The sequence below is a fragment of the Geotrypetes seraphini genome, chromosome 12 (assembly GCF_902459505.1).
Source record: "Geotrypetes seraphini chromosome 12, aGeoSer1.1, whole genome shotgun sequence".
Classification (NCBI taxonomy): domain Eukaryota; kingdom Metazoa; phylum Chordata; class Amphibia; order Gymnophiona; family Dermophiidae; genus Geotrypetes; species Geotrypetes seraphini.
The window spans coordinates 55,294,678-55,318,797 of record NC_047095.1 but is presented as its reverse complement, the minus strand read 5'-3'; the positions used below and the strand labels follow the sequence as shown (position 1 = coordinate 55,318,797).

General features: G+C 43.5%; 1 protein-coding gene across 3 annotated transcripts in view; it reads right to left on the bottom strand.

Moving 5' to 3' along the window:
• USP24 (ubiquitin specific peptidase 24) overlaps positions 1-24,120 on the bottom strand; it is a 245,365-nt gene that overhangs the window by 117,696 nt on the left and 103,549 nt on the right. For all 3 annotated transcript variants that reach the window (XM_033915761.1, XM_033915763.1, XM_033915762.1), the window contains exons 21-27: positions 23,326-23,466; positions 23,167-23,220; positions 22,468-22,583; positions 18,024-18,090; positions 15,587-15,697; positions 10,504-10,602; positions 10,231-10,401 (exon numbers count right to left, since the gene is read on the bottom strand). In XM_033915761.1, the coding sequence (XP_033771652.1) occupies positions 10,231-10,401; positions 10,504-10,602; positions 15,587-15,697; positions 18,024-18,090; positions 22,468-22,583; positions 23,167-23,220; positions 23,326-23,466 (759 nt within the window). The remainder of the gene's footprint in view (positions 1-10,230; positions 10,402-10,503; positions 10,603-15,586; positions 15,698-18,023; positions 18,091-22,467; positions 22,584-23,166; positions 23,221-23,325; positions 23,467-24,120) is intronic.

The following is a 24,120-nucleotide window of genomic DNA, read 5'->3' as shown; positions in this document are numbered from 1 at the left end:
TAAGAGACCAAGTAGAATTATGAAATCGTTAGGTTTAGATAATTTGGTTCAATCTTGTAATTTAGTTGATATATGGCGTATTCTTCATTTTAATGATCAGGAATTCTCTTTTTGTTCTCAGGTCCATAAATCTTTCTCACGAATTGATTATATATTCGTGTCTAATAATATAGCGCAGCGAGTGATGAATGCAGTTATTGATCCCATTATAATTTCAGACCATGCTGGTGTGTGGATTGACTTTAAGAATAATGATATAGTACATTTCGATCCAATTTGGAGATTTGATAATGCTTTACTTGCGGACTCGAACTTTCTGGAAGATTTTAAATTAAAGATGAATGAATTTTTTCAAATAAATAATTCGGACAATATTAATGCTGAGATTTTGTGGGACACATTTAAAGCAACAATAAGAGGAAATATTATTTCATATTCAGCATTTATCAAAAAACAACTTAAAAAGCAATATGTTGATCTGGAAAACCAAATTAAAGTATTAGAAAATAAATTAATTAAGAACTGGGAACATAATACATTACAAAGTTTATTAAAAATAAAAGCGAAATATAATGAGATTTCTTCTCAATTTGTGAGGAAAGATATCTTCTATAAGCAGGTTCAGTTCTATGGTAATTCAAACAAAGCTGGAAGATTATTAGCTAATTTTCTTAAAGCAAAAAAAAGGAAATCTAAGATTATTGCAATTAAAGATACACAAGGCAACACACACACTAACACCAAAGATATTTTAATACAATTTCTTGATTTTTATAAAGATTTATATTCTTCTGAATCTTATGAAAATAAAGAACAAGAGGGATTAAATTTCTTAAACTCATTTATTGGACCAAATGTTCCGGATCATATAAAACGAAGTTTAGAAGATCCTATATCTTTAAAAGAAATAGAATCAGCATTGAAGTCTCTTAGAGTTGGATCCGCTCCGGGTGGTGATGGATATACTGTTGAATTCTATAAAACATTTCAAAATATCATCTTACCATATTTATTAAATTTGTATCAATATCAAATAAATAATGGGAATATATCAGGTACTATGGCTGATTCGGTAATTATTGTCTTACCAAAACCAAACAAGGATCCTACCTTGGTTTCAAACTACAGGCCTATCTCTTTATTAAATGTAGATGGTAAGTTGATTGCTAAAGTATTAGCAATAAGATTGGCAAAAGCTCTTCCTTTTATTATTGATGTACACCAAGGAGAAATTAGGTTCTTATCTGCTAATTTACTTTCTTTTAGCTTCTCCAGACCAGTAGAGGTTAACTTTACGAATGGGTATATATCTAATCATGACCAGCAGGTGGAGACTGAAAACAAAACTTTGGGACAGTATATCCTCCCTTCTCTATTTCCCTCAGTCTGCCGAATAGCCAAGCAGAACCAAGAACTGGAAAACAGGAAGAAAACAATACTCCGAACAGGAGTAACAAATAACATACCCAAATGCTGTTGGAAAATGCAGAGGAGAAATACCCGAAGGAAAATGTCCCCACAGCTCGCCAGCTAAGCCAGCCGAGCCACAGCCGCTGTTCTTTAATTCTCCCCGGCCCTAGAAAAATACTAGAACCCGCAGCAAAAAACAAAAACTGCCCCAACAACAACAACAACAACAGACAGGGTGGGGACCTCTACTGGTCTGGAGAAGCTAAAAGAAAGTAAATTAGCAGGTAAGAACCTAATTTCTCCTTCTTTAGCACTCTCCAGACCAGTAGAGGTTAACTTTACGAATGGAACGTACCAAAGCAGTCCCTCTCACGGGCGGGACCCCCGAAGGGCCGATACCAGAACACGCTCACCGAACACCGCGTCCCGACACGCCTGAACATCTACCCGATAATGTCTAACAAATGAATGCAAGGAGGACCAAACCGCAGCCTTACAAATATCCACCGGAGGCACGAGCGACGACTCAGCCCAAGAAGCCGCCTGACCCCGAGTGGAATGAGCCTTGAGAAACTCCGGAACAGGCTGCTGTTTCAGAAGATAAGCGGAAGCAATCGTCTCCTTGATCCAGAAGCGCCAGCTCCCCGACGAGGACCAGCCAGGAGGACAAAGAGATGATCGGACTTCCGGAATTCCTGGGTCCGCTGCACATAAGAGCGAAGGACCCGACCGACATCCAACTTGCGCGGCTGCCGTTGCTCAGAAGAGCCCTCCCGACCACCCAAGACCGGGAGAACCACCGATTGATTGACATGAAAAGGAGAAACAACCTTCGGCAGAAAGGAAGGAACAGGCCGCAAGACGACCCGCTCCCTAGAAAACTCCAAGAAGGGAGCCCTACAAGAGAAAGCCTGCAGCTCAGAAACACGCCTAGCAGAAGTAATGGCCACCAAAAAGACCGCCTTCAAAGTAAGGTCCTTCAAAGAACAGTCGTCCAAGGGCTCGAAAGGCGGGCGCACCAAAACAGAGAGAACCAGATTAAGATCCCAAGAGGGAACCGAGGGCCGTAGGGGAGGCCTAAGCAACTTGGCCGCCCGCAGAAACCGAATCACATCAGGAAGAGCCGATAAACGCTGACCTGACACCAACCCTCGAAAGGCCGACAGGGCCGCAAGATGAACCCGGAGAGAAGACCAAGCCAGGCCTCTATCCAGGCCATCCTGCAAGAACTCTAGAATGTTAGGCAGAGAAGCGCGAAAAGAGGTCACTCCCCACGCCCGACACCATTCCTCAAAGAGACGCCAAACCCGCACATAAGCCCGAGAGGTAGAAAGCCTCCGGGACCCCAACAGTGTAGCGATCACCTTGTCTGAATATCCCTTCTTGCTAAGGCGACCCCTTTCAAGAGCCATGCCGTAAGACAGAAGGGAGACGGGTCGAACATGGGAATGGGACCCTGCATCAGAAGGTCGTCCGAGAGAGGCAGAGGAAGAGGAACCGCCACCAGGTGCCTCACCAGATCCGCATACCACGGACGTCGAGGCCAATCCGGAGCCACCAGCACCACCACACCCGGATGGTGAACAATGCGAAGAAGCACTCTGCCCACCAGCGGCCAAGGAGGGAACACATACAACAGCCCCTCCGTTGGCCACGGCTGGACCAGAGCATCCAGACCCTCGGCCAGCCCTTCCCTGCGACGACTGAAGAAGCGGGGCACTTTGGCATTGCCACTCGTGGCCATCAGGTCCATCAGGGGCTGCCCCCAATCTTGCACTATCAACCGAAACGCTCCGGCGCCGAGAAACCACTCTCCTGGATCCAGGAAGTGACGACTGAGGAAGTCTGCCTGAACATTTTCTACCCCGGCTATATGAGAAGCCGAGAGGTCCAGAAGATGGGACTCCGCCCAAACCATGAGCCGAGCCGCCTCCTGCGCCACAGGAGTGCTCTTGGTGCCCCCCTGACGATTGACATAAGCCACCGCCGTGGCATTGTCCGACAGGACTCTGACCGACTTGCCCAGCAAAAGGGAGTGGAAAGCTAACAGCGCCAGCCTGACCGCTCTGGTCTCCAACACGTTGATCGACCAGGAGGCCTCCTCCGCGGACCAGGTGCCCCGAGCTGAGTGGCCCATAAACTGAGCCCCCCAACCGAGGAGACTCACATCCGTAAGGAGCACCGTCCACTGCGGGAGATCCAGACCCACCCCCTGAACCAGGTGAGGGGTCCGGAGCCACCAGCGCAGACTGCAGCGCGCCAAGCCTCGCAGGGGAACCGGAACATCCAAATCTTGCCTCCGGGGAGACCACCTCCGGAGCAGAGCATACTGAAGAGGACGCATGTGGGCCCGCGCCCACCTCACCACGTCCAGGGACGCCGCCATTGACCCCAGGACTTGGAGGAAATCTCGCGCCCGAGGACCCCGGGACGCCAAAAGCAGGCGAATCTGAGATTGCAATTTGCTCACCCGGGCCTCTGGAAGGAAGACCTTCCCCAAGGAGGTGTCGAACATAACCCCAAGGCACTCCAGACGCTGAGCCGGGACCAACCGACTCTTGGAAAGGTTGACCACCCAGCCCAGCGACCGGAGAAACTCCACCACCCGAGCCGTAACCCGGGAGCTCTCCTGCAACGACTTTGCCCGAATCAACCAGTCGTCCAGGTAGGGGTGAACCAGGATGCCCACCGACCGCAAGGCTGCCGCGACGACCACCATTACCGTGGTGAACGTCCGAGGAGCCGTGGCCAGACCAAAGGGAAGCGCACAGAACTGAAAGTGCCGCCCCAAGATCGCAAAGCGAAGGAAGTGCTGATGAGAGGCCCGAATTGGAACCTACAAGTAGGCCTCCGTCAGACCGAGAGACGTAAGAAACTCCCCCGGCTGAACCGCCAGAATGACCGACCGCAGCGTTTCCATGCGGAAAGACGGAATCTTGAGAGCTCTGTTGACCCCTTTCAAATCCAGGATGGGCCGAAAGGTCCCCTCCTTTATGGCCACCACAAAGTAAATGGAGTACCTGCCGGTGCCCCACTCCGTAGGGGACACCGGCACCACTGCCTCGAGATCTAGCAAACGCTGAAGGGTCTGACGAAAAGCCTGCGTCTTCCATGGAGTCTGACATGGAGAAGCGAGGAAAAGGTCCGGCAGAGAGCGGGTAAACTCCAGAGCGTAACCGTCCCGCACCACCTCAAGGACCCACTGATCGGACGCGATCTCGGCCCATTTGGGGAAAAATTTGCGCAGCTGGGCCCCCACCGGAACCAAAGGGGGCGCCGGCAAGGAGTCATTGCGCAGGACGGGAAGCGGGGGAACCGGCGGAGGGATTCCCTGCCCCCCGACGGGCCCCCCGAAAGGGCTGCATGCGCTGGAAGAACCGACCCCGGGAAAAACCCTGAGCCGGGAAAGAAGCAGCCCCACGCCCCGGGCGATACTTGCGAAATTCCCGCAAATGCCCCCGGGCAGCCCCACACCTAGACGCAGGGCGGGCACGGTCCTCAGGCAGACGGGGCACCTTCGAGTCCGTCAGAGTCTGAATCAACTCATCTAATTCCTCTCCAAACAAAAAGACCCCCTAAAGGGAACTTTAGTAAACTTAGCTTTGGACGCAGAATCCGCCGCCCAAGCGCGCAGCCACAAAATACGCCGCGCGGCCATGCCATAGACTTAGCCGAAATCCGCACCAAGTCATAAAGAGCATCTGAGAGGAACGAGGCAGCCATCGCAATCTTTGCTACCTCCTGATCCACTAGAGACCAGTCATCAGACTCCCGATCCAGGACACGCTCAGCCCACCGAAACACGGCGCGAGCGACTAGCTCCCCACAAACAGCCGCCTGGACCCCAAAGGCAGAGACATCAAAATCATACTTAAGAAGTGTCTCTAACGCACGCGCCTCCGCGACCCTAAGAGCAGAACCGTCCATAACAGGCACGGTATGCCGCTTAGGAAGTACCGAGACCACCGCGTTCCCCATTGGCGAAATTAAGGTAGCCCTACCTCCCTCCGGGACGGGATACCCAAGAGCCAAGGCGCACACCAAACGAAACTGCGCCCATAGGCCACTGCGCCAACACAAAATCCCGCAAATCCTGACGCACAGGAAAAGAGCGGGAACCAGGACAGACCCCCTGAAGCAGAGGGGCCCCCATACGCGGGGTCTCCGGCGGCGCCACTGCAAAAATGCAGCACCAAGGAGACCTGCTACACAGGTCTAAAAGCTCATCCCTCTGAATAAAAAAGCGCACCACGGACGCATCTGCTCTGGAAGACGGGAAAACCGCCGCCCCGCTGCCAACAGGCGTCCCCTCTAGAAGATCCTGGAAGCCCGCCAAAGCAGCCAGGTCCTCAACCAGGCCAACACGCTCCTCCGCCCACCAATTCGCAATCCAAGCCCCCCCGCGGGCGCTTGGATGAGGGAGGAGGAAGAGGGGACGCCAAACGAAAAGAGGGAGGCAAAGCCATAGGGGGCGCGGAGGGAAACCCCCCCCGAAACCCCCCAGGCGCACGTGGGACCCCCAAAAGTCCGCACAAAGAAAGAAAATAAATTGGGGGCAAAAAACCCCTGGGGGTCCCCAGGGACTCCCTGCCCCAGCAGGGGTCCATGCTGAAACCTGCCCCTGTGTTCGCCATACAGGGGGAAGGTCACCTGAGGTTGCAGACAAAATGGAGGGGCCAGACAAAGAAAATGGCGAAGTTCCCGCCAAAAATGCTCCCTCCATGGCCTGTAGCGGCTGAGAAGACTGAACAGTCTCAGCCGCTAAGACAGGCAAGTCGGCATCAGCTGTCAAAAAAAAATCAGCTGAGAGGGAATCCTTCGGGGAATCCCTCCGTGGGCGGTTGTGGAAGACCGGGCTTCCCCACTGCTCCAAGCCGACTCGCGAGGCACCATCGGCGGGGAGCTCTGGGCGCCTGCAGCCGCTGCCGACGGAGCTCCACCACCTCACCGACCCAAACCGCCGAGTTCAGGCCGGCCGCGAGTGCCTCGCGGCTGGACTCAATTGTGTCCTACTCCCCCGGAGAAGGGCACAATTGCTCCATACGCGACCTAGCTATAAAAAAGTGCCGGTTACATGAAAAAATACAGTAAAATACAGTTTTCTTAAAGGGAAACAACCCTTCAGACCAGCACTACCTCAGGATTTTTTTTTTTTACAGAACAGACTCCACAGGCTCTCGAAGCAATATGCCTTGCTTGACTTAGGGGGCAAGGCTTACTGCTGAGGCTCCTCTAAAAAAATGTGGGGAGGTGGAGGAAGTGGGGGGAGGGACCCCGCTCGTGACCCGCCGGGTTTGACACCCCCGAGGTCGGACGGACCCCCAAACAGGGCCCGACCAAGCTCCGTCCGGCCAAAAACAGGGACAATAAACCCCTAAACAAATTCCAACAGCCCTACCAAGAGAGATGGGTACAGATCACTCAACACCTGCTGGAGACTGAAAGAAGACTGAGGGAAATAGAGAAGGGAGGATAGTATATACTGTCCCAAAGTTTTGTTTTCAGTCTCCACCTGCTGGTCATGATTAGATATATACCCATTCGTAAAGTTAACCTCTACTGGTCTGGAGAGTGCTAAAGAAACAGGATTTATTGCTAAAAGACACTCATAAAACAATTAGATTAGCATTAACAAAAGATTAGCATTCAACTCTTTAAATTTAGTGAAAAATATGAATGATCCAGCTTTTATGCTATCTTTAGATGCAGAAAAAGCATTTGATAGAGTGGAATGGAGTTATATGTATCAAGCTCTGGAATGGTTTGGAATAGGCCCCGGTTTTATTAAAATGATTCAGACATTGTATAGCTCTCCTGGTGCAAGATTATATATTAATAACAATTTATCAGATAGATTTAACTTGCGTAGGGGAGTTAGACAAGGATGTCCTTTGTCCCCCTTACTTTTTGATATTGTTTTAGAACCCTTATTAATTGCAATTAATCAAACTAAGGAGATAAAGGGAATCCCATTTTCTTACTGGGAATTTAAACTTTCTGCATATGCAGATGATATATTATTATATTTAAGAGAACCGGGGAATACTGTTCCAAGTTTACTTAATCTTCTAGAGAAATTTGGGAAATTTTCTGGATATAAAATTAATTGGAGTAAATCGGAAATTCTTCCAATTAATGTTCACTGTACCAAAGGATTATTTGATTCATATTCATTTATTTGGAAAGAAGAAGGATTAAAATATTTAGGTATTATTATCAAAAATACAATTGAAGATACAGTAAAAGAAAATGAAAAACTTTTATTAAAAAAAATAACAGAAATGTGTGAGCAATGGAATCCTTTACATCTTTCTTGGTGGGGAAGAGTCCAAACAATTAAAATGATATTTCCTGTGGTTTGTTATCAAATGAGTATGATACCAATATTTTTTCAGGGGTCATTTTATAAAAAGTTAAACAATATTCTTACAAAATTTGTTTGGTTTGGGAAAAGACCCAGAATTGCTTTAGTATCTTTACAAAGACCAATTGTGGAGGGAGGGGTAAATTTTCCAAATTTTTATAGGTACCATCAAGCCTATATTCTAAGACAGGGTATGTATTGGATCCTCCCAGATCTCATGGAGAATGTACCAGATTGGCTATGAAGATATAAGGATAACAGAATTTTATTGGATACTTGGAAGACGTTAAGATATGTTAGTAATCTATCACCAGAACCAATTGCTAAATCATTAAATCAATCAATTTGGGTAAACTCCAGGATCAAGATTGGCGGATACAAAATCGTCTGGAAACAATGGATAATTGCAGGTATACGAACACTGAATGATGTTATTTCAGAAGGAGCAATGCTTAGTTTTTCACAATTGCAACATAAATTTGGATTAAATAAAACACAATATTTTAAATGGTTGCAATTGAAGCAAGCTATTCAGGCAGGGTTCCCTGAATGGAAAGCTCTTAATACTCAATATAGTCTGCAGGTTCTATGTTTCCAGGCGGATTTTTTGGGTCACCAAGCCGCAAAATGGTATAAATTGTTAAATGGAATTTAAACAAAAAAAAGAAAACTGGACTTAGGGATATTTGGAGTATTGAGATTGGTCAGACAATTTCTGAATCTCAATGGCCACGATTTTGGTCCTGGAGATTAAGATCTACAAAGTCAGCATCTATGAGTCAAACTTGGTTGTTTTTGTTACATAGAACTTTATGGACCCCTACGCGTTTACAAAAAATAGATAGTACTAGATCTAATAGATGCTGGCATTGCAGAGTAGAAGTCGGGACATTAGATCACTTAATTTTTTTTTGTCCCTGTATAAATGCATTTTGGAAACTAATTTGGCCCCAAATTAATGAACTACTAGAAAATCATGTAGGACTCTCATATGATACTATACTATTTGGTACAGCAATGAGAACTCAGAGTCCGATTTCAGCAAACAATAACACACTATTATTAATATTGACAGGGGTCGCCATGCAACAAATAACTCAAAATTGGAAGGACTACACCAAATTAAATTTTACATTTTGGTGGAATTCAGTTTGTCATATATACAAAATGGAAAAAACAATAGCATTACAACAGGGAAATATTCATAATTTTAAGAAAATTTGGGAACCATTGACTCGATATTCCAATGATCAGGTTTCATAGCACATTAGTAATGGATATATTAGATTGGGGAAGGGTGGGAATGTATATTATATGGATTTAAGAAATGAAGAAAGGGGAGGGTTATATTTTATGTGATAAGATGAATTACTTGTAATCACAATTTTTCATGTATTAATTGAAGTTTATGTAAAATTAAATTATTGTAAGAATGAAAAATTTATAAATAAAATATTTAAAAAAAAAAAAAAAAAAAATTCTTGACCAACGCTAGGTTTTAATTGCTAACTTGCTTTCCTTTAGTCCAGTGGTTCCCAACTGGTAGAAATATTTCTTTACTTAAAGTATAATTAAATTATGGAATTTGTGCCAGAGAAAGAGGTAAAATCAGGTAGCTTAGTAAAGTGTAAAAAAAAAAAAAAGGTTACAGTAGAATCTGTTATCCAGCACCCGCAGGAATTGGTGGATAACAGATAACTGGTTTTCTGGTTAATTGAGAGTGTGTTAGAACCCTTGTCTAACACTCTCAATTCCACCCAACTCCCACCCCGAAGCACCACCACAGCAGCGGTCCTGAGCCACAAAGCACTCCTCCCTCCAGCCCCAAAGTGACAGAAGCAGGTAGAGGTCCCGAGTCACGAACCCCCTCGTTCCCTCCCTCCCTCCCTCTCTTCCTTACCTGAAGCTCTTTGGGGAGGATGGGACAGAAAATGAATTAAATAAATAAATGAAGAGGGGAGTTAACTTTTCCACAAAACAAAAATCAGTGGGGAATTCTCAATCTCAGGAAGGAACCAAAACCTCAGGGAGACTGCACAGGCTTACCATATCTACCATCTGCTGAGACTGAGAATAGACTGGCTTCCAGGGGCTGAATAGCCCACTTATAGGCTAAGTCAAAGCTCGGTGGTTCTCAGTCTCCATCTGCTGGTAGGAGTGCGTAATACCATCTGTGCCGATACAGAGGGACGCTATGGAACACAGTTCCGTGTTCAGGTGAACATTATCTCCCATTTATCAACAGATACTGTGCTTTGCTACAGGCTTGAAAATGCATCCAAATGATAAATGGCTTCTATAAAAAGATTTCTGATGAGTTAGCTCAATCTGGACAAAACTTTTGAGTTGCTGTTCTGGCTTTTTAGAGCAAAATATTTGCCTCATCTACATGACTATATTCAGCATGCGACTCATGGTGCCTCGTTTTACAAAAGACAAAGAGGTAAAATCCCCACCTGTTCCATGGCATAAGAAGAGTTAAAGATGCTGCTACTGCTGCTGGAGCTCCCTGAAGAATCAGCAGAACTCCCCGAAGGTGTTCCACTCCCTGAGGTCTTCACCGTAAGTGCTTGGTCGTCAGAGAAACCCAACTGGTGAAGCAGCTTCTGGTCTTTATTCACGGTCAGCTGCAACAATTTGTTCATTAGTTACTTCAGGAAGCAAAACTTAACCACCAAAGCACCAACCCCCAAAAGATGGAGCTGGTGGAATGTACCTCTCCTACCTACCAAGCTATCATTTGCAAATATCTGTATATTATCCACAGGACTGTTCAGTTGCTTTGATATCTTCCACCTGATGCTTCCAACAGTCTCATTGCTATGAGCCTGCAAGAGAGAAAGGACCTTGAAATTATGATGATTTATGCCTAGACTGATAAGTGTAGGTAATTATTTAACGCGGAGCTTTACACAATGATACCAAAGATAGCAAAAAAAAAGGCACAGCTAAAAGTTCAAATAGTGGACAACTTAGGAAATATTTCTTCAGATAAAGGCCGATGGATACATGTATGGGCATTCCCGTAGATATGATAGTCCTACAAATAGTAACAATTCAATAAAACTCAGATCACACACAAGGGTGCCCAACTTATTAAGGAAGAGAGAGACAAGCAGACTAAATGGGCCTTCTATGTTTCCAAGCCCTATTACCACTACTGATACGATCTTTCAGAGGGAATGCTGCCCTGCAAATCTGTGGTCACAGTATAACTAGAGAAAAATCTTCAAAAACAGGCCCTTTCTATAGTAAATGAAGAAAAGAAACTAGACAAACCAAAAGCCTGCATCATTAAAAATTTTCTGTGACAAAGAAAATAAATTTACATCCAACTGCTGTATCACCTATATATGCAAAAAAAATAAATAAATAAAAATTTTTTTTACAGTTCAACAACTTTCCTTCACATCTAAAAACAGATAGAAGTGTATACAGGTTTTTTTTTTGGTTTTTTTTTACAGAATTACCACATTAGTATTGCAGAACATTTTAAAGCCTAAAATGAAATGATTTAAAAGGGGCTCACAGAGAAAACTAGTACTTTACAACTCTCTCTCTTGGATGTTATAAAGAATCCAAGAAATGGCAGAGGTCACAACAGCCATTTTGATAGTGCAGGAGAGACTGGGGTTTGTTCCTATCCCAACTATGCCAGTAGACCACCAGCGATTGAGAAGTAGCTTTGGGGGGAAGGGGGAGGTGAATGAGGGACTGCTTTTGTTTAGGGGCCATAGCAGTCAGTTTTGATTTTGGCTTCAGTTTTAGCTGAAAGTGTAGTGAATTTTAGTTGTAGATTCAGTTTTAGTCATTCTCTAACTTGGCTAGTGAGTGCTGATTTTCACTGAAGACCAGTTAAGCTCAATAAATTGATAAATCTAGTTGCTCAAATTTATCTGAGCTTTCAGCTAAAGCTCTGATGGTTATGTTAAGCTGAAAATTATCCTAAAGATAATTAGCTAACAATGAGCCAATTACCATGACATGCTTTTCAATCAACACTCTCTCTGATTTTCTCCTGAAATAAAAACGTTAGGCAACACTTGTTACTGGAGTAGCCTGATCCATCTGTGACTAGTTTCTAAATTTTTTTTTTTAATCTTTATTCATTTTCAAAAATTACAACAAGTGTACAATAACCATCCAGAAATATATTAACTAATCCCTTGACAATCTTATTTGTATACCTCCAAATATATATATAGAAAAGAATCCCACCCCTCCCACCCATATCGTAATAATTAACAGATATCTATTATTATCATTCATATTCCCACCCCCCTTATCTTATCCAATACTGAAGTGTTTAAGATGTCTGATCATTAGAATAAATCATCAATGGTCCCCAAATCTTTTTAAACTTATTATAATTACCTTGTTGCATAGAAAGCACCCTTCATACTGAATTCCACCAGAAAGTATAATTTAGTTTAGTATAATCTTTCCAATTTCCTGTAATCTACTGAATGGCAACCCCTGTTAATATTAATAGTTTCTAAATTAAATTCCCTTCATCAGGTCCATGCCAAGGAGGATCAAACAGCAAACTTATCTAGTCACCATAGAGTCGTCCTTGGGTTTAAATTTTGCAAAGCTTCAGAAACAAAGCCAATTTACTGCATGGCCCTATGTGATTGTTGCTTGACATTTGCTGAGCTACTGAAGTGCTCATAAGCCACGCAGACTTTGGATGAAGTCCAAATTATAAATTTTAAAAAACAGAAATAGCCCTAGAGTTTATGCCACACATAATTGGGCCATTCTGCTCCTGGTGCTACCATCCTACGCTCAGCCATGAAGTTGTGCAGAACAAAGAAGGCTGAGTAAGTGATAATGTCAACTCAGAGAATGATCCTTAAACACAGCCAACCATATCAAAGGTCCCTCCCACTGCTGAGCAAAAATAAATGTATACAAAAACAGAGAAGCATGATAGAAAATGACACAGGGACAAATTTGTCTCCATCTCTGTCCTTATCTGCACAAGCCTTCAACACTTTAAAATCATAAGTGTTCAAGGCTTGTGCAAATGAAGACAGAGCTTGCAGGGATGGAGACAGATCCCACGGGGACAAATTTGGATTTTCATTTCCATTCACTGGCACCCAGTTAGAAAGGTTTTCATCATATCTTACTGAAGGGCAGATGCAGAAAGCCACTGTGAGCAGAAATATGCAGTTAGTGAATGGTCTATTGTTCATTACTGGCTGCACAATGTAGACAGGGTCTCAGCACTGAAGTTAACTTATGCAGTAGACACTAGTACTGCTCGATTCACCGATTCAAATTGATTTCTTTCTCCCCAAAATCAGACTCAACGATTCAGTAACCAGCCCTCCCCCTCACAATCTGACATACCGTCGGGCTTTCTAAAGCAGGAGTAGTTGCCGGCTGACTGTGAACAGGCAGTTTGCGGCCTGCCCTGCCAGGGCCTTCCCTCTACCGCATCACTGATGACATAATTGATAACGTGGCAGAGGGAAGCCCTGGTGAGGCAGGCCCTGAATGGCCATCACTTCTTCTTTAGGAAGTCCGACGTTATGTCAGATCGTGGGGGTGGGGGCTACTTGTTCTTTTGAACAGTTAGTAATTTTTGCCTGTCTTTATTCTTCAGCGTTGCTAGAGAGACTTTTCCCTGATGCAGCGGGGGTGTATTGTATCCCGCAAAACGCAGGCCGCGTTGGATGACTGAAAGTAATAAGCAATGGCCTTGGCTATCATAGAGCAGGAGCTAAGCACTTTAAGCTACAAAAAACTGAAAATGAAGTGAAGCAGTTTAGAGCGCGAATGCACTTTTCAGTACAGCACTTTAAAGCACCAGTGCACTTTTTTTAAGATAAGCTAAAAAAAAATTTCTATCGGTTCTGTGTTCTGAAATGAGCTGCAGGTATTTTTAGTTTTTATTGTAGTATGAATTGAGAGAATTAATTTAGATGAACTTTATTACTGATTAATAGAAGATTAAAGAATAATAAATTAAAGAAATTAATCAATTGAGTTAAAGGTAGGGAGGTGGGTTCAAGCCGGTGATGTAAGCAGGAGTAAGAAAACAGATTTGTCTGTCTCTTTGAGAAAAACCCGGAATGGGTAAAACTCCATGATCTGAGGCTTGTTCCTTTAGATAAAATAATACCTTCAGGGTCATTTTGGTTTATATTGGTGGATTTTTTATTTGATTCTCCCAAAAGAGGGGACATGATCGAAACATTCAAGATATTGAAGAGAATTGACTTAGTAGAGAAAGAGATTGTTCACCCTCACCAAGGTGGAGAGAACGAGAGGGTACTCGCCAAAGTTAAATGGGGATAGATTCCGTACAAACGTAAGGAAGTTCTTCTTCACCCAGAGAGTGGTAGAAATCTGGAATGCTCTTCTGGAGGCTGTTATAGGGGAAAACACCCTCCAGGGATTCAAGAAAAGGTTGTATAAGTTCCTACTGGAACAGAACATATGCAGGTAAGGCTAGACTCAAATAGAGCACTGGTCTTTGACCTAAGGGCCGCCGCATGAGCGGACTGCTGGGCATGATGGACCACTGGTCTGACCCAGCAGTGGCAAATCTTCTATTCTTAAGATTTCAGAGTTCTAGCACCTCACCAAAGGGGTGCTGAAACATGGGTTCTTGAACTCTTGGCCCGCTTGAGAACAGATTTGACCACCACAGAATGGTGACTGATTAAAAAAAAAAAAAAAAAATTCAAACAGTGATTTATTGTCCTCAGAAAAGAAAAAGTTTAGGATAACAGACTTCCAAATATATTTGAGAGATTCTTTGAGATTTAATACATTATTAAGAAACTGAGGAAAGCTGTTGTGCTTATCCTTATTCAAATGTTGAATTCTGCAGCTGAATAGGAGGTGCATCTCTTTTTAGACACAATAGGATTTTGATAAATTACCTGGGTGCCCGTCTAGGAACAGGATCCCTCATTAAGCTCCCCCTTCCCCCACAATTTTCTCTCTGTCTCTCCTGCATATGCCAGATATTTGTGAATTCACATTTGCAGATGTTACTTCAATTATTTATGCATTGTTTTTTTTTTTTTTTTAATTATTATTTATCATTTTACACAAAAAATTATCAAGCATTATATCTTGTACAGTAAGATTGTATCCTAATACATATATAATAAGAAGAAACATATAACATATTCTCTTACACTTAAGCAATCTGTAGTCCCCAATTTTTGAATCCAAGATTTTCAAAGAGTGACTTACAAATTAAAAAGAAAATAACAATAATAAGCAAATCAAAGTGGCTGAAATCAAAGGGAGTTTTGTAATCATGAGTCAGTTATTATTCCAGTTGTTCTTTCTTTCTCAAGACGTTTCAAAGCCACAAAATTTTTTAGGTGCATTGGATCAAAGAAAACATATTTATCTACACCATGAAGAACAATACATTTACAGGGAAATCTAAGAAAAAAACTTTCCCCCCACTGAAATTACTCCTGGTTTTAACAATAAGAACTGCCTTCTCCGTTTTTGAGTCTCTTTGGTAACATCTGGAAAAATCTGTACTTTTTGTCCCAGGAACTCTTTAGTTCTATTTTTAAAGAACAACTTCATAATCCAATTCTTATCTGGTGCTAAAGCAACAGTAGCTAACAACGTTGCTGGTGTGACCAAATCCTTTGTAGAAGATTCCAATAAAATGGATATATCCAATTGTGGTTCCTGCTGATCTTGATTACCCAATTGCTGTTCCATTTTTCTAACAGGCAAATAATATGCATTGTAATATGAGAACAAACATGGGTTTATACGTGCATGTGCCCAAATTCAGCATTCAGGTATCTTACAAAGACATACCTCTACAGCGAAAGTGTCTTTGGTAGATTCATAGGTGACATTAAGGGTTAAAAGATGTCCATGGAAGGAAGCTCCGTGAGGTAGAATAGTACGAGGAACAGAATAAAGATCCTTGAAACAAAAAACAACAGGTCCATGAATATCATGTTGCCTTCACAGTGGTCTCTTAAATCACAGAATTTATAAGAAAAACGTGAAGGGAAAAACGACTTTTTATTATATTAGATCAAGCATTTTCCTCCTGTTCAAGGAGACCCCAGGGTGGGATTCTGGTATCTTCAGCCATCATCTGTAACTACTCAGGGGTTGTCCCCCCCTTCTTACTATTTTAGATTCCTGAGCCTGCAAGTGCATACAATGTACCTACAACTATAGATACTAATGTGACCTGCTGTGTTAGTACTTATTATTAGAAACTAAGTGCAACCTTACCTTGAGTATTGCATTCAATTCTGGTTGTCTTATCTCAATTAGAAAAGGTTCAAAGAAGAGCGATCGGGATGGAACTCCTCTCATATGAGGAAAGACTAAAGAGTTTAAGGCTCTTCAGCTTGGAAAAGAGACGGCTGAGGAGAGACATGATTGAAGTCTACAAAATCCTAATTGGTGTAGAATATTTTTATTCTTATCAAAAATTACAAAGACTAGATGACACGCGATGAAGTTACAGAGTAATACTTTTAAAACCAAATATGAGGAAACATTTTTTCTCTCAGAGAATAGTTAAGCTCCAGAACGCATTGCCAGCAGATGTGGTAAGAGCGGCTAATGTAGCTGGTTTTACAAATGGTTTGGACAAGTTCCTGGAGGAAAATTCCATAGTCTGCAATTAAGAGAGATAAGGGAGATGCCACTGCTTGCCCTGGATTGGTAGCATGGAATGTTGCTATTATTTGGGTTTTTGCCAGGAACTTGTGACCTGGATTGGCAATAGTGAAGACAGGATACTTGACTAGATGAACCATTGGTCTGACCCAGTAAGGCTAAGTTTGTGTGTTTTTATATAAAACATTTAGTTCAATCATTTACTTGTATTGTATAGTGGTATATAGAATCTTAATACACACAAACATAATATGAAACATACATTTAATAGCATACACTAAACACAATACTACAAATTAATAATTCTAACTGACAATTTGGTCATTGCTACAACACTCCAGAACCAAGGACCATACAGTACTCCCCCGAAATTTGTGGGGGGTTCCATTCCAGGAACCCCCACGAATCTTGAAAAACCGCAAATATGGTTTTTCGTGGGGGAGACTGGAGAGGGCAGCAGGAGAGGCAGCAGCGAGCAGCTGGAGCACTGGCGAGTGAAGGAAATCACTCGCTGTATGCTCCAACCGCCACTTCCTGCACTAAAGTCAGGCCTTACCAATCAGGAGCTGTGTGTCAAAGCAGCTCCTGATTGGTAAGGCCTGACTTTAGTGCAGGAAGAGGCGGTCGGAGCATACAGCGAGTGATTTCCTTCACTCGCCGGTGCTCCAGCTGCTCTCTCCTGCCTCTCCAGTTGTCCTCTTCTGGTCGGCAGTCACGGTCGGAAAATACCGCGAATGACTGGGACTGTGAACCGCCGACCACGAATGACCAGGGGAACACTGTATATGAAGGACCCTGGAATCACAGAGCCTGAATCGTGCCATTAGGTATCACCCTTAAGTAACGATCTTGATTTCCTCCTCATCAAGGGCCTTGGATTGCCTCCACAATACCCCCAGCCAAAGCCATCCTGTGGGGGGAGGGGGATGGAAGACTTGGTTTGGGGACCTTTCACATGGTACAGTACTGCTACTAAATTTGGACATGAGGAATTGCCAAGTGGCAAGTTCGGCCATCCTCCACTACAACTTGTCAATGAACTGTTAAAATAGTGGGCTGCTCTAGTGCAGACATGGGCAACTCCGGTCCTCGAGGGCCGGAATCCAATCGGGTTTTCAAGATTTCCCCAATGAATATGCATTGAAAGCAGTGCATGCAAATAGATCTCATGCATATTCATTAGGGAAATCCTGAAAACCCGATTGGATTCCAGCCCTCGAGGACCGGAGTTGCTCATGTCTGCTCTAGTGGGTAACTCTATGGCAAAAATAATATGTTGCTTGCCATTCTGCATTTTTGTCTTTCAAATAACAAAATCCATTATGTACTTTTTAAATACCCTTAATGGGGGTTTTTTTTCTTAGCAATGCACTCTCTGCTCTCCAATTTTTGCAAGCTTCCTCAATGAAAGACAGTGGGTTGAAAGCATGCCAAGTCACTGCACAACATGCATCACATTGCAAATATTTAAGCTACTCTACACAAAAAACTGTTCAGATGTAGCAAAGGAAACTAGGACTTTTCTAAAGGCAACTTCTGATACATTACAATCTGTGATGAGTAAATTAAAGCATGAGTTATACAAAAGAATTCTTTCAGGAAAATAACTCACCTCTATAGTGATCACATAGCGCTCTGCAAGCAGTAGCAGCCGCTCTATTACTACCAACTTGGTGGACCTAAAAAATTTTAGCACAAATAATTTTAATTTTAAAAGAGGTTTTATTCAAATGAACTGCACATCTATTTTCTTCTTAAATTTCATCCATCAGTTTCTTCCTATCCCTTTGCATTTCTAAGTTTATCAAAATTAGAGCTAGGATTTGGCACCACGAACCTTCATTCATCATTATTTTGAGATGCTTTCTTCTTAACAGTTCTCAATCTAGGGGTCAGCACCAGGACCCTTCTAGAATCTTACAGTAATGAATGCTAAAATTGACCACTTTAATGTCACTATTCAGTAATGACATATTCCCTTCCTAGCCCTGGCTGAGACTGGGAGTAAAGACATAGCCCAGATCCTTCTACAGGTAGAAATTCTTGTCAAATTTACAGTCTCTCTTAAAATATGGTTCTCAGTTTAGAGAATTTTCCTTTATTGTTCTTTAGCTTTTCCTTCTTTACTTTGTAAGGGAAAGCCGACAAACTTATTTTTCTGTCAAGAAGTACAGGAATAAAATGCTCTTCCAACTTAAATGAGGAGAAATGCTATATATTTTCTACTTATTATTTTCTATCTCGTCAGTAATTAAAACTCTCTTATTTAAACATTTAATTCTGAAGCATAATACAATAAAACAAAATAAAACTTTAAAAAAATTCAAATACAATATAATCTATATAATCAAGCTATAAAACAAAATGATCAAATATTACATAATGGAAGACTAGGCTCTTGACAATCTTCTTTCTGCTAGAAGACATACGAGTCTGTACTCTAGGTGAATAACCTTTGGTCATGAGTTGCTTGCTGATGGATATCAATCACATCTTTCGGCTCTTCCTCCCTTCACTAGTGGCATACATTTCCCTCTTCAGTTTGTACCAAAATAGTCGAGCTCCACTATGAGAAAAGAAATCAGGAGGATGGGCATGGAGAACTTCCCTGCGAATACCATACATTTCTGTTCTGCTCAGTAATGAAAAAGAACAATAATTATCATGAACTTACAAACATGGCTCTACCAATAAATCAACCTGCTGTGCGCAACTAGCCCTAATACATAGGGGCTCCATAACTAAAAAATTCATTACTATATTTGCAATTTATCTGTAAATTTCCATCCAACTAACAGAAGAAAAACTTTGGCTTATAGACTTGTCCAAGGCAGAAAAGCAGGCAATTTGAAACACTCACAGGGCAGGCAGTACAGACTCCTATGTCTACCAACAGAAAAATTATCAAGGTAAGGACCCTTTCTTCCATTCTGTTGCAAGACATAGGAGTTTGGATTCTAGGTGATGTTCTAAAGCAGTGCCATACATCTAGGGTGGGACAGATGAACCTGCCCACAAACCCGAGAACCCAGAAGCAATGTCCTCCCATGCTGCCATGTCCATTCTGTAGAACTTTGTAAAGGTAAGAAGAGTAGAACAAGTAGCTGCTCTACAAACATCCTTGGGCGGAAATGCTTGAACCTCTGCTCATGAAGATTCCACACTTCTGGTTGAATGAGTTTTGATAAAAATAGGTGGCCTTTTGCCACAGCCTATGTATGTTAACAAGATTGCTTTGCAAATCCATCTGGCAATAGAGGCCTTGGAAACTGGTCTGCCTCATCTTGTCTGACTGGTTAAAACAAACCAATGGTTTGAAAGGCGAAAGTAAAGGTTGGAAAGATAATGAATTAAAACTCTTTGCACATCCAACCTTTGCAATATCTTATCTTGCGTATGTGAACCCACAGACTGAACAGCGGGTAAACAAACCTCTTAGTTGATGTAGAAGACTGAAACAAAATCTTCAGCAGAAAGGAAGGGACCTGTGCAGGAAAATCCCAGTGTCTGTGATCCCGAGGTATGGCTCTCTGAATGAGAGAGCCTGTAATTCTGAGACCCTTCTCGACAAGACTGTTGTTACAAGAAAAACTGTCTGTGCTATAAGGTCCGGGAGGGAAGCCTCTTGCAGCAGCTCATATGGAGGCTAAGAACTTTCAAGACAATATTAAGATTCTACGATGGGAAAGGCTGGCATATTGGAGGCCGAAACATGAGTGCCTCCTCAAAAATCTGGTTACCTCTGGATGAGATGCTAGCGATATGCTTCTGAGCTTGAAAGGGGAAGGTGAGAGGCCTGCCACCTGAACTCTGAGAGACCTACTGCCAGGCCTTTTTCTAATATGACCTCTAGAAAGGCAAGGATCACAGGAATTGACACCCTGAAAGGCTCTACATCAGGGATGTCCAACCTTTTGGCTTCCCTGGGCCGCATTGGCCAGAAAAAATGTTTCTGGGGCTGCACAAATGCGCAAACACTGCAGCAAGACAGAGGAGGGAGCCGGCAAGATGGTAAACACCCGGGGGCAGCAGAGGAAAACACTGCATTACCCTCAACCGGGGCCACACAAAATACTTCACGGAGCCGCATGCGGTCCTTGGCCACAGGTTGGACACCCCTACTTTACATGATCTTTGGTGCACCAGAGCTAGAAAACCTTCCAGATCTTTGCAAAGGCCACCACCCATCAAAGGCTTTTTAGCCTGGAAGAGAGTTGCAATGACTTCTTCTGAATAACCTTTGCGTGCTAAGGCTGTGAACTCAACAGCCATGCCATAAGACCAAAGTGATTTGGGTTCTCCATGAGAAGCGGACCCTGCCTGAGAAGCCCCCATATGAACTGTATTCTTGAGGCCTAGAAGTAGAACCGGATTCTTCAGGTTTGAAGAAGTACTAGATCTGCATACCAAAGAGGAGGGGCTGCCTGGACGGAGTATTATGATTACTTTCCTGGGGAGGGGATTGAGAGGTAGACATTAAAGAATGACACAGGGAAAAAAAATTGTCCTCGTCCTGTGAAACCGGAAGTTACATCGCAAGGAGCGACTTGGCAGCAAGAAGGTTTGGGAGCAGCCCTGCTTGCAAGAAACTTCTAAGAGCCTGGTAGGCACTCCCCGGGAGAAACAGGTTTGTTGGGGCCTTTTAAATTGCCGCCAGCGATCAGGAGTAAGGGAGGGTGCAAGAGTAGGGGGCTGTTGGATCCACAATAGGGAGGGAGGGGGCTGCTGGGCTCGTCAGGGGGGGCTGCTGCTGCACCCGTGATCGTGATGGGGGCTGCTGGACCTGAGATCAGGAGGGGGCTGCTGATCAGGAGGTGTAGGAAGGGAGGCGACTCACGGCAGATCCTTTACTGCGGGGACAAGGCCATTCACTACTCCACAGGGCGGTAAATGGCCTTGTCCCGTACCCATGGCAACCAGTTGATTTTTTTTCCCTGTTCCTGCCGGCTACCCATGACTAGCCATGGGAAACAGTCACCTTGTCATTCTCTAGTAGACATGTGATGTTTTGGGTGGTCAGGTGGTAGCAGCATGCTCATCAGGAGGCCAATGAGGAGGCGATATTGCTCTGAGGAGCGAGTGCAAGTAGAACTGCCAATAGTACCATTGCAGTTATTGCCTCTTCTTGTGGTGACTATTTGCAGCAATGCTATGGGCAGCTGCGATAGCTATCATGTGCTGATGCCCCATGTACTAACCAACCCTGATGGCCATTCCTCTACTCTACTTGTCATGCTTTGTATAAACCTGTGCTAGGTGCTTAATGCAGGCTTAGCAAACATGACGCTAAGTTTGTATTTGAGGCAGTGGAGGGTTCAAGTGTCTTGCCCAAGATCAGAAGGAGCTACAGCAGGATTCCTTGGGTCTTAAATAGCAGCACTAATTATTAGGCTACTCCTCCACACCAATTAAAGAGAGTGATTTTAATTTTAGATTATTCTATGTTTATTAAAAAAAAAAAAAAAAATCTGAACTTTTGTTTTTACTGTGGAAGAATGCGACTGCTTTGACACGTGATGCACAAAGCCAGTCAGAAAACAGAAGATCACCTGGGGATTGCAGAGATGCTGAAGTATCTGGGCTCAGTTGTATCTCCTGCAAGGCAATCTCGGTGTTTCTAGCTTGTTGGTTGTCTTATCTTTAACTCTTAATAAGCACTAAAGCACAAAAAAGTGAGCGTTCCAATCTGATTTATGAAATCCATAAGGGAATCAATACCCAATTACAATGGTTGCAATAGTTCAGGGGTGTCAAAGTCCCTCCTCGAGGACCGCAATCCAGTCGGGTTTTCAGGATTTTCCCAATGAATATGCATGATACCTATTAGCATATAATGAAAGCAGTGCATGCAAATAGATCTCATGCATATTCATTGGGGAAATCCTGAAAATCCGACTGGATTGCGGCCTTTGAGGAGGGACTTTGGCACCCCTACTGTAGTTAAAGGCCCTGATTTATAGGGAAAAGGAGTAACTGAGTTCTAGTTCACTTCTAAATGTCATAGATGAAACCTTTGGAACTGACCGCTATCTACTCTTATTCTAGTGCATACTTACCTGTATGGGGACTGAACTGATGTTGCTACGGTAGGCATAGCTGTGGCTGTAAGCATTTTTGTTGCCCTTGTAACTGCATGTGTCAGTGTGGGGCCCCCAAGGGCTGAGCTGGCTGCCTACAAAGTACAGAAATGTTAATCTGTTTACAATTATGCTTCAATAATAGTAGCAATTATGCTTTGAAATAGGAGGTATCACATACAATTCACATCAAGGAAATATTATGGAAAGGGAAGATACATGCAGTGTCTTCTCAAAGGAGATACTGGCAAAAAGAACACGTGGGGAAATTAGGTATAGAATTGCTCGTGGAATTTTTTTTCCAGTCCCTCTGTGTGTTTGTATCCATTGCCTACTTATACCAAACCACGTTGACTGTGCCTGATCCTGCAGATACAACCCCATGGCTAAGATAGAATGTGTGTGTCAGTTATATTGTGGCTGGCTGCAGCTATCCCTGGTGACCTCCCAGCCTAATATCAGCTGCACTTCCCCCCAAAACAGATGCCCTCAGGCCTCCAGGACCCCTGCTCTTTCAAAGGTGGTCACAGACTGCTCATCTATCTGCAGAATGTTCCCGGCACCACCAGTGACATGGACACCTGTACCCAGCTCTAGCCCCAGCTTAAATTCAGCCCCCTCACTGCTCCATGACCTCTAAACCAGCCTATCACCTCTTGCAACAAGGTTTGCACTCACCTCTAATCTTGTATAGCAATCTGCAATAAACTTCTTGTGTAATGAAACTGAATCCTGAAAGTTTAAGTAAGAGGTGAGTCAGAAGGGTCGCTACAAAAGTCTGTCCAAAATGGCAATGCAACAAACTCACTCTCTCATTCAACTGGAGTACAAATCTACCTTTCTCAGCCTTGGATTCAAATTAATGTAGCTATAGTTTATAATCAACTGAATGGCTTCATTGGCAATTTCTTCATCTGGTGATTCCACTGCAATTTTCCAGATAAAATCCATGCCGATCAATTCTAATTTTTCTACATGCTGTGAGAAAAGAGAAAAAAAAAATGTGTTAGTGTACCAACAGTCCTCAATCCAGTCCCTGGGAACTCAACCCGAAAGGGTTCCAGGACATCTGTGATGAACACAAAAGATATAACTGCACACATTGACTAGTTCTGTTGTATGAAAAAGTTTAGGAACCTTTGTCAAACTTAATCTTCAAATGAACAGAAGCTCACACAACCTGTACAAAGTTCAACTAAATATCTTTTATGAAATTAATGTAAAACTATTTGATCATTTTCACTCTGTTAAAATTAACCAACTAGAAAGGTGTCTAAAAATTTGCACATAAGAACATAAGAATTGCCACTGCTGGGTCAGACCCAGTGGTCCATTGTGCTCAGCAGTCCGCTCACGTGGGTGTAAAAAAGGGTGCGTCCTATGGAGCGAATACCCAAATCCCCCCTCCCCCCGTTACCTTATTTAGACCGACGTCGCTGCTCGCCCCTCGCCCGCCGCCACTGCTGGTTGCTCGCTGCCGCTGAAAGTAGAGGAAGGGAAAGGCTAGGAAGGTGCAGCGATTGCACGCCGCCGGTCCAGAAAGCTTACCCCCGACATAAATTCTGATATTGGCGGCTGGCCCGGACCTTCTCGCCAACGTCAGAATTGATGTTGGGAGTAAGGCTTCTGGAC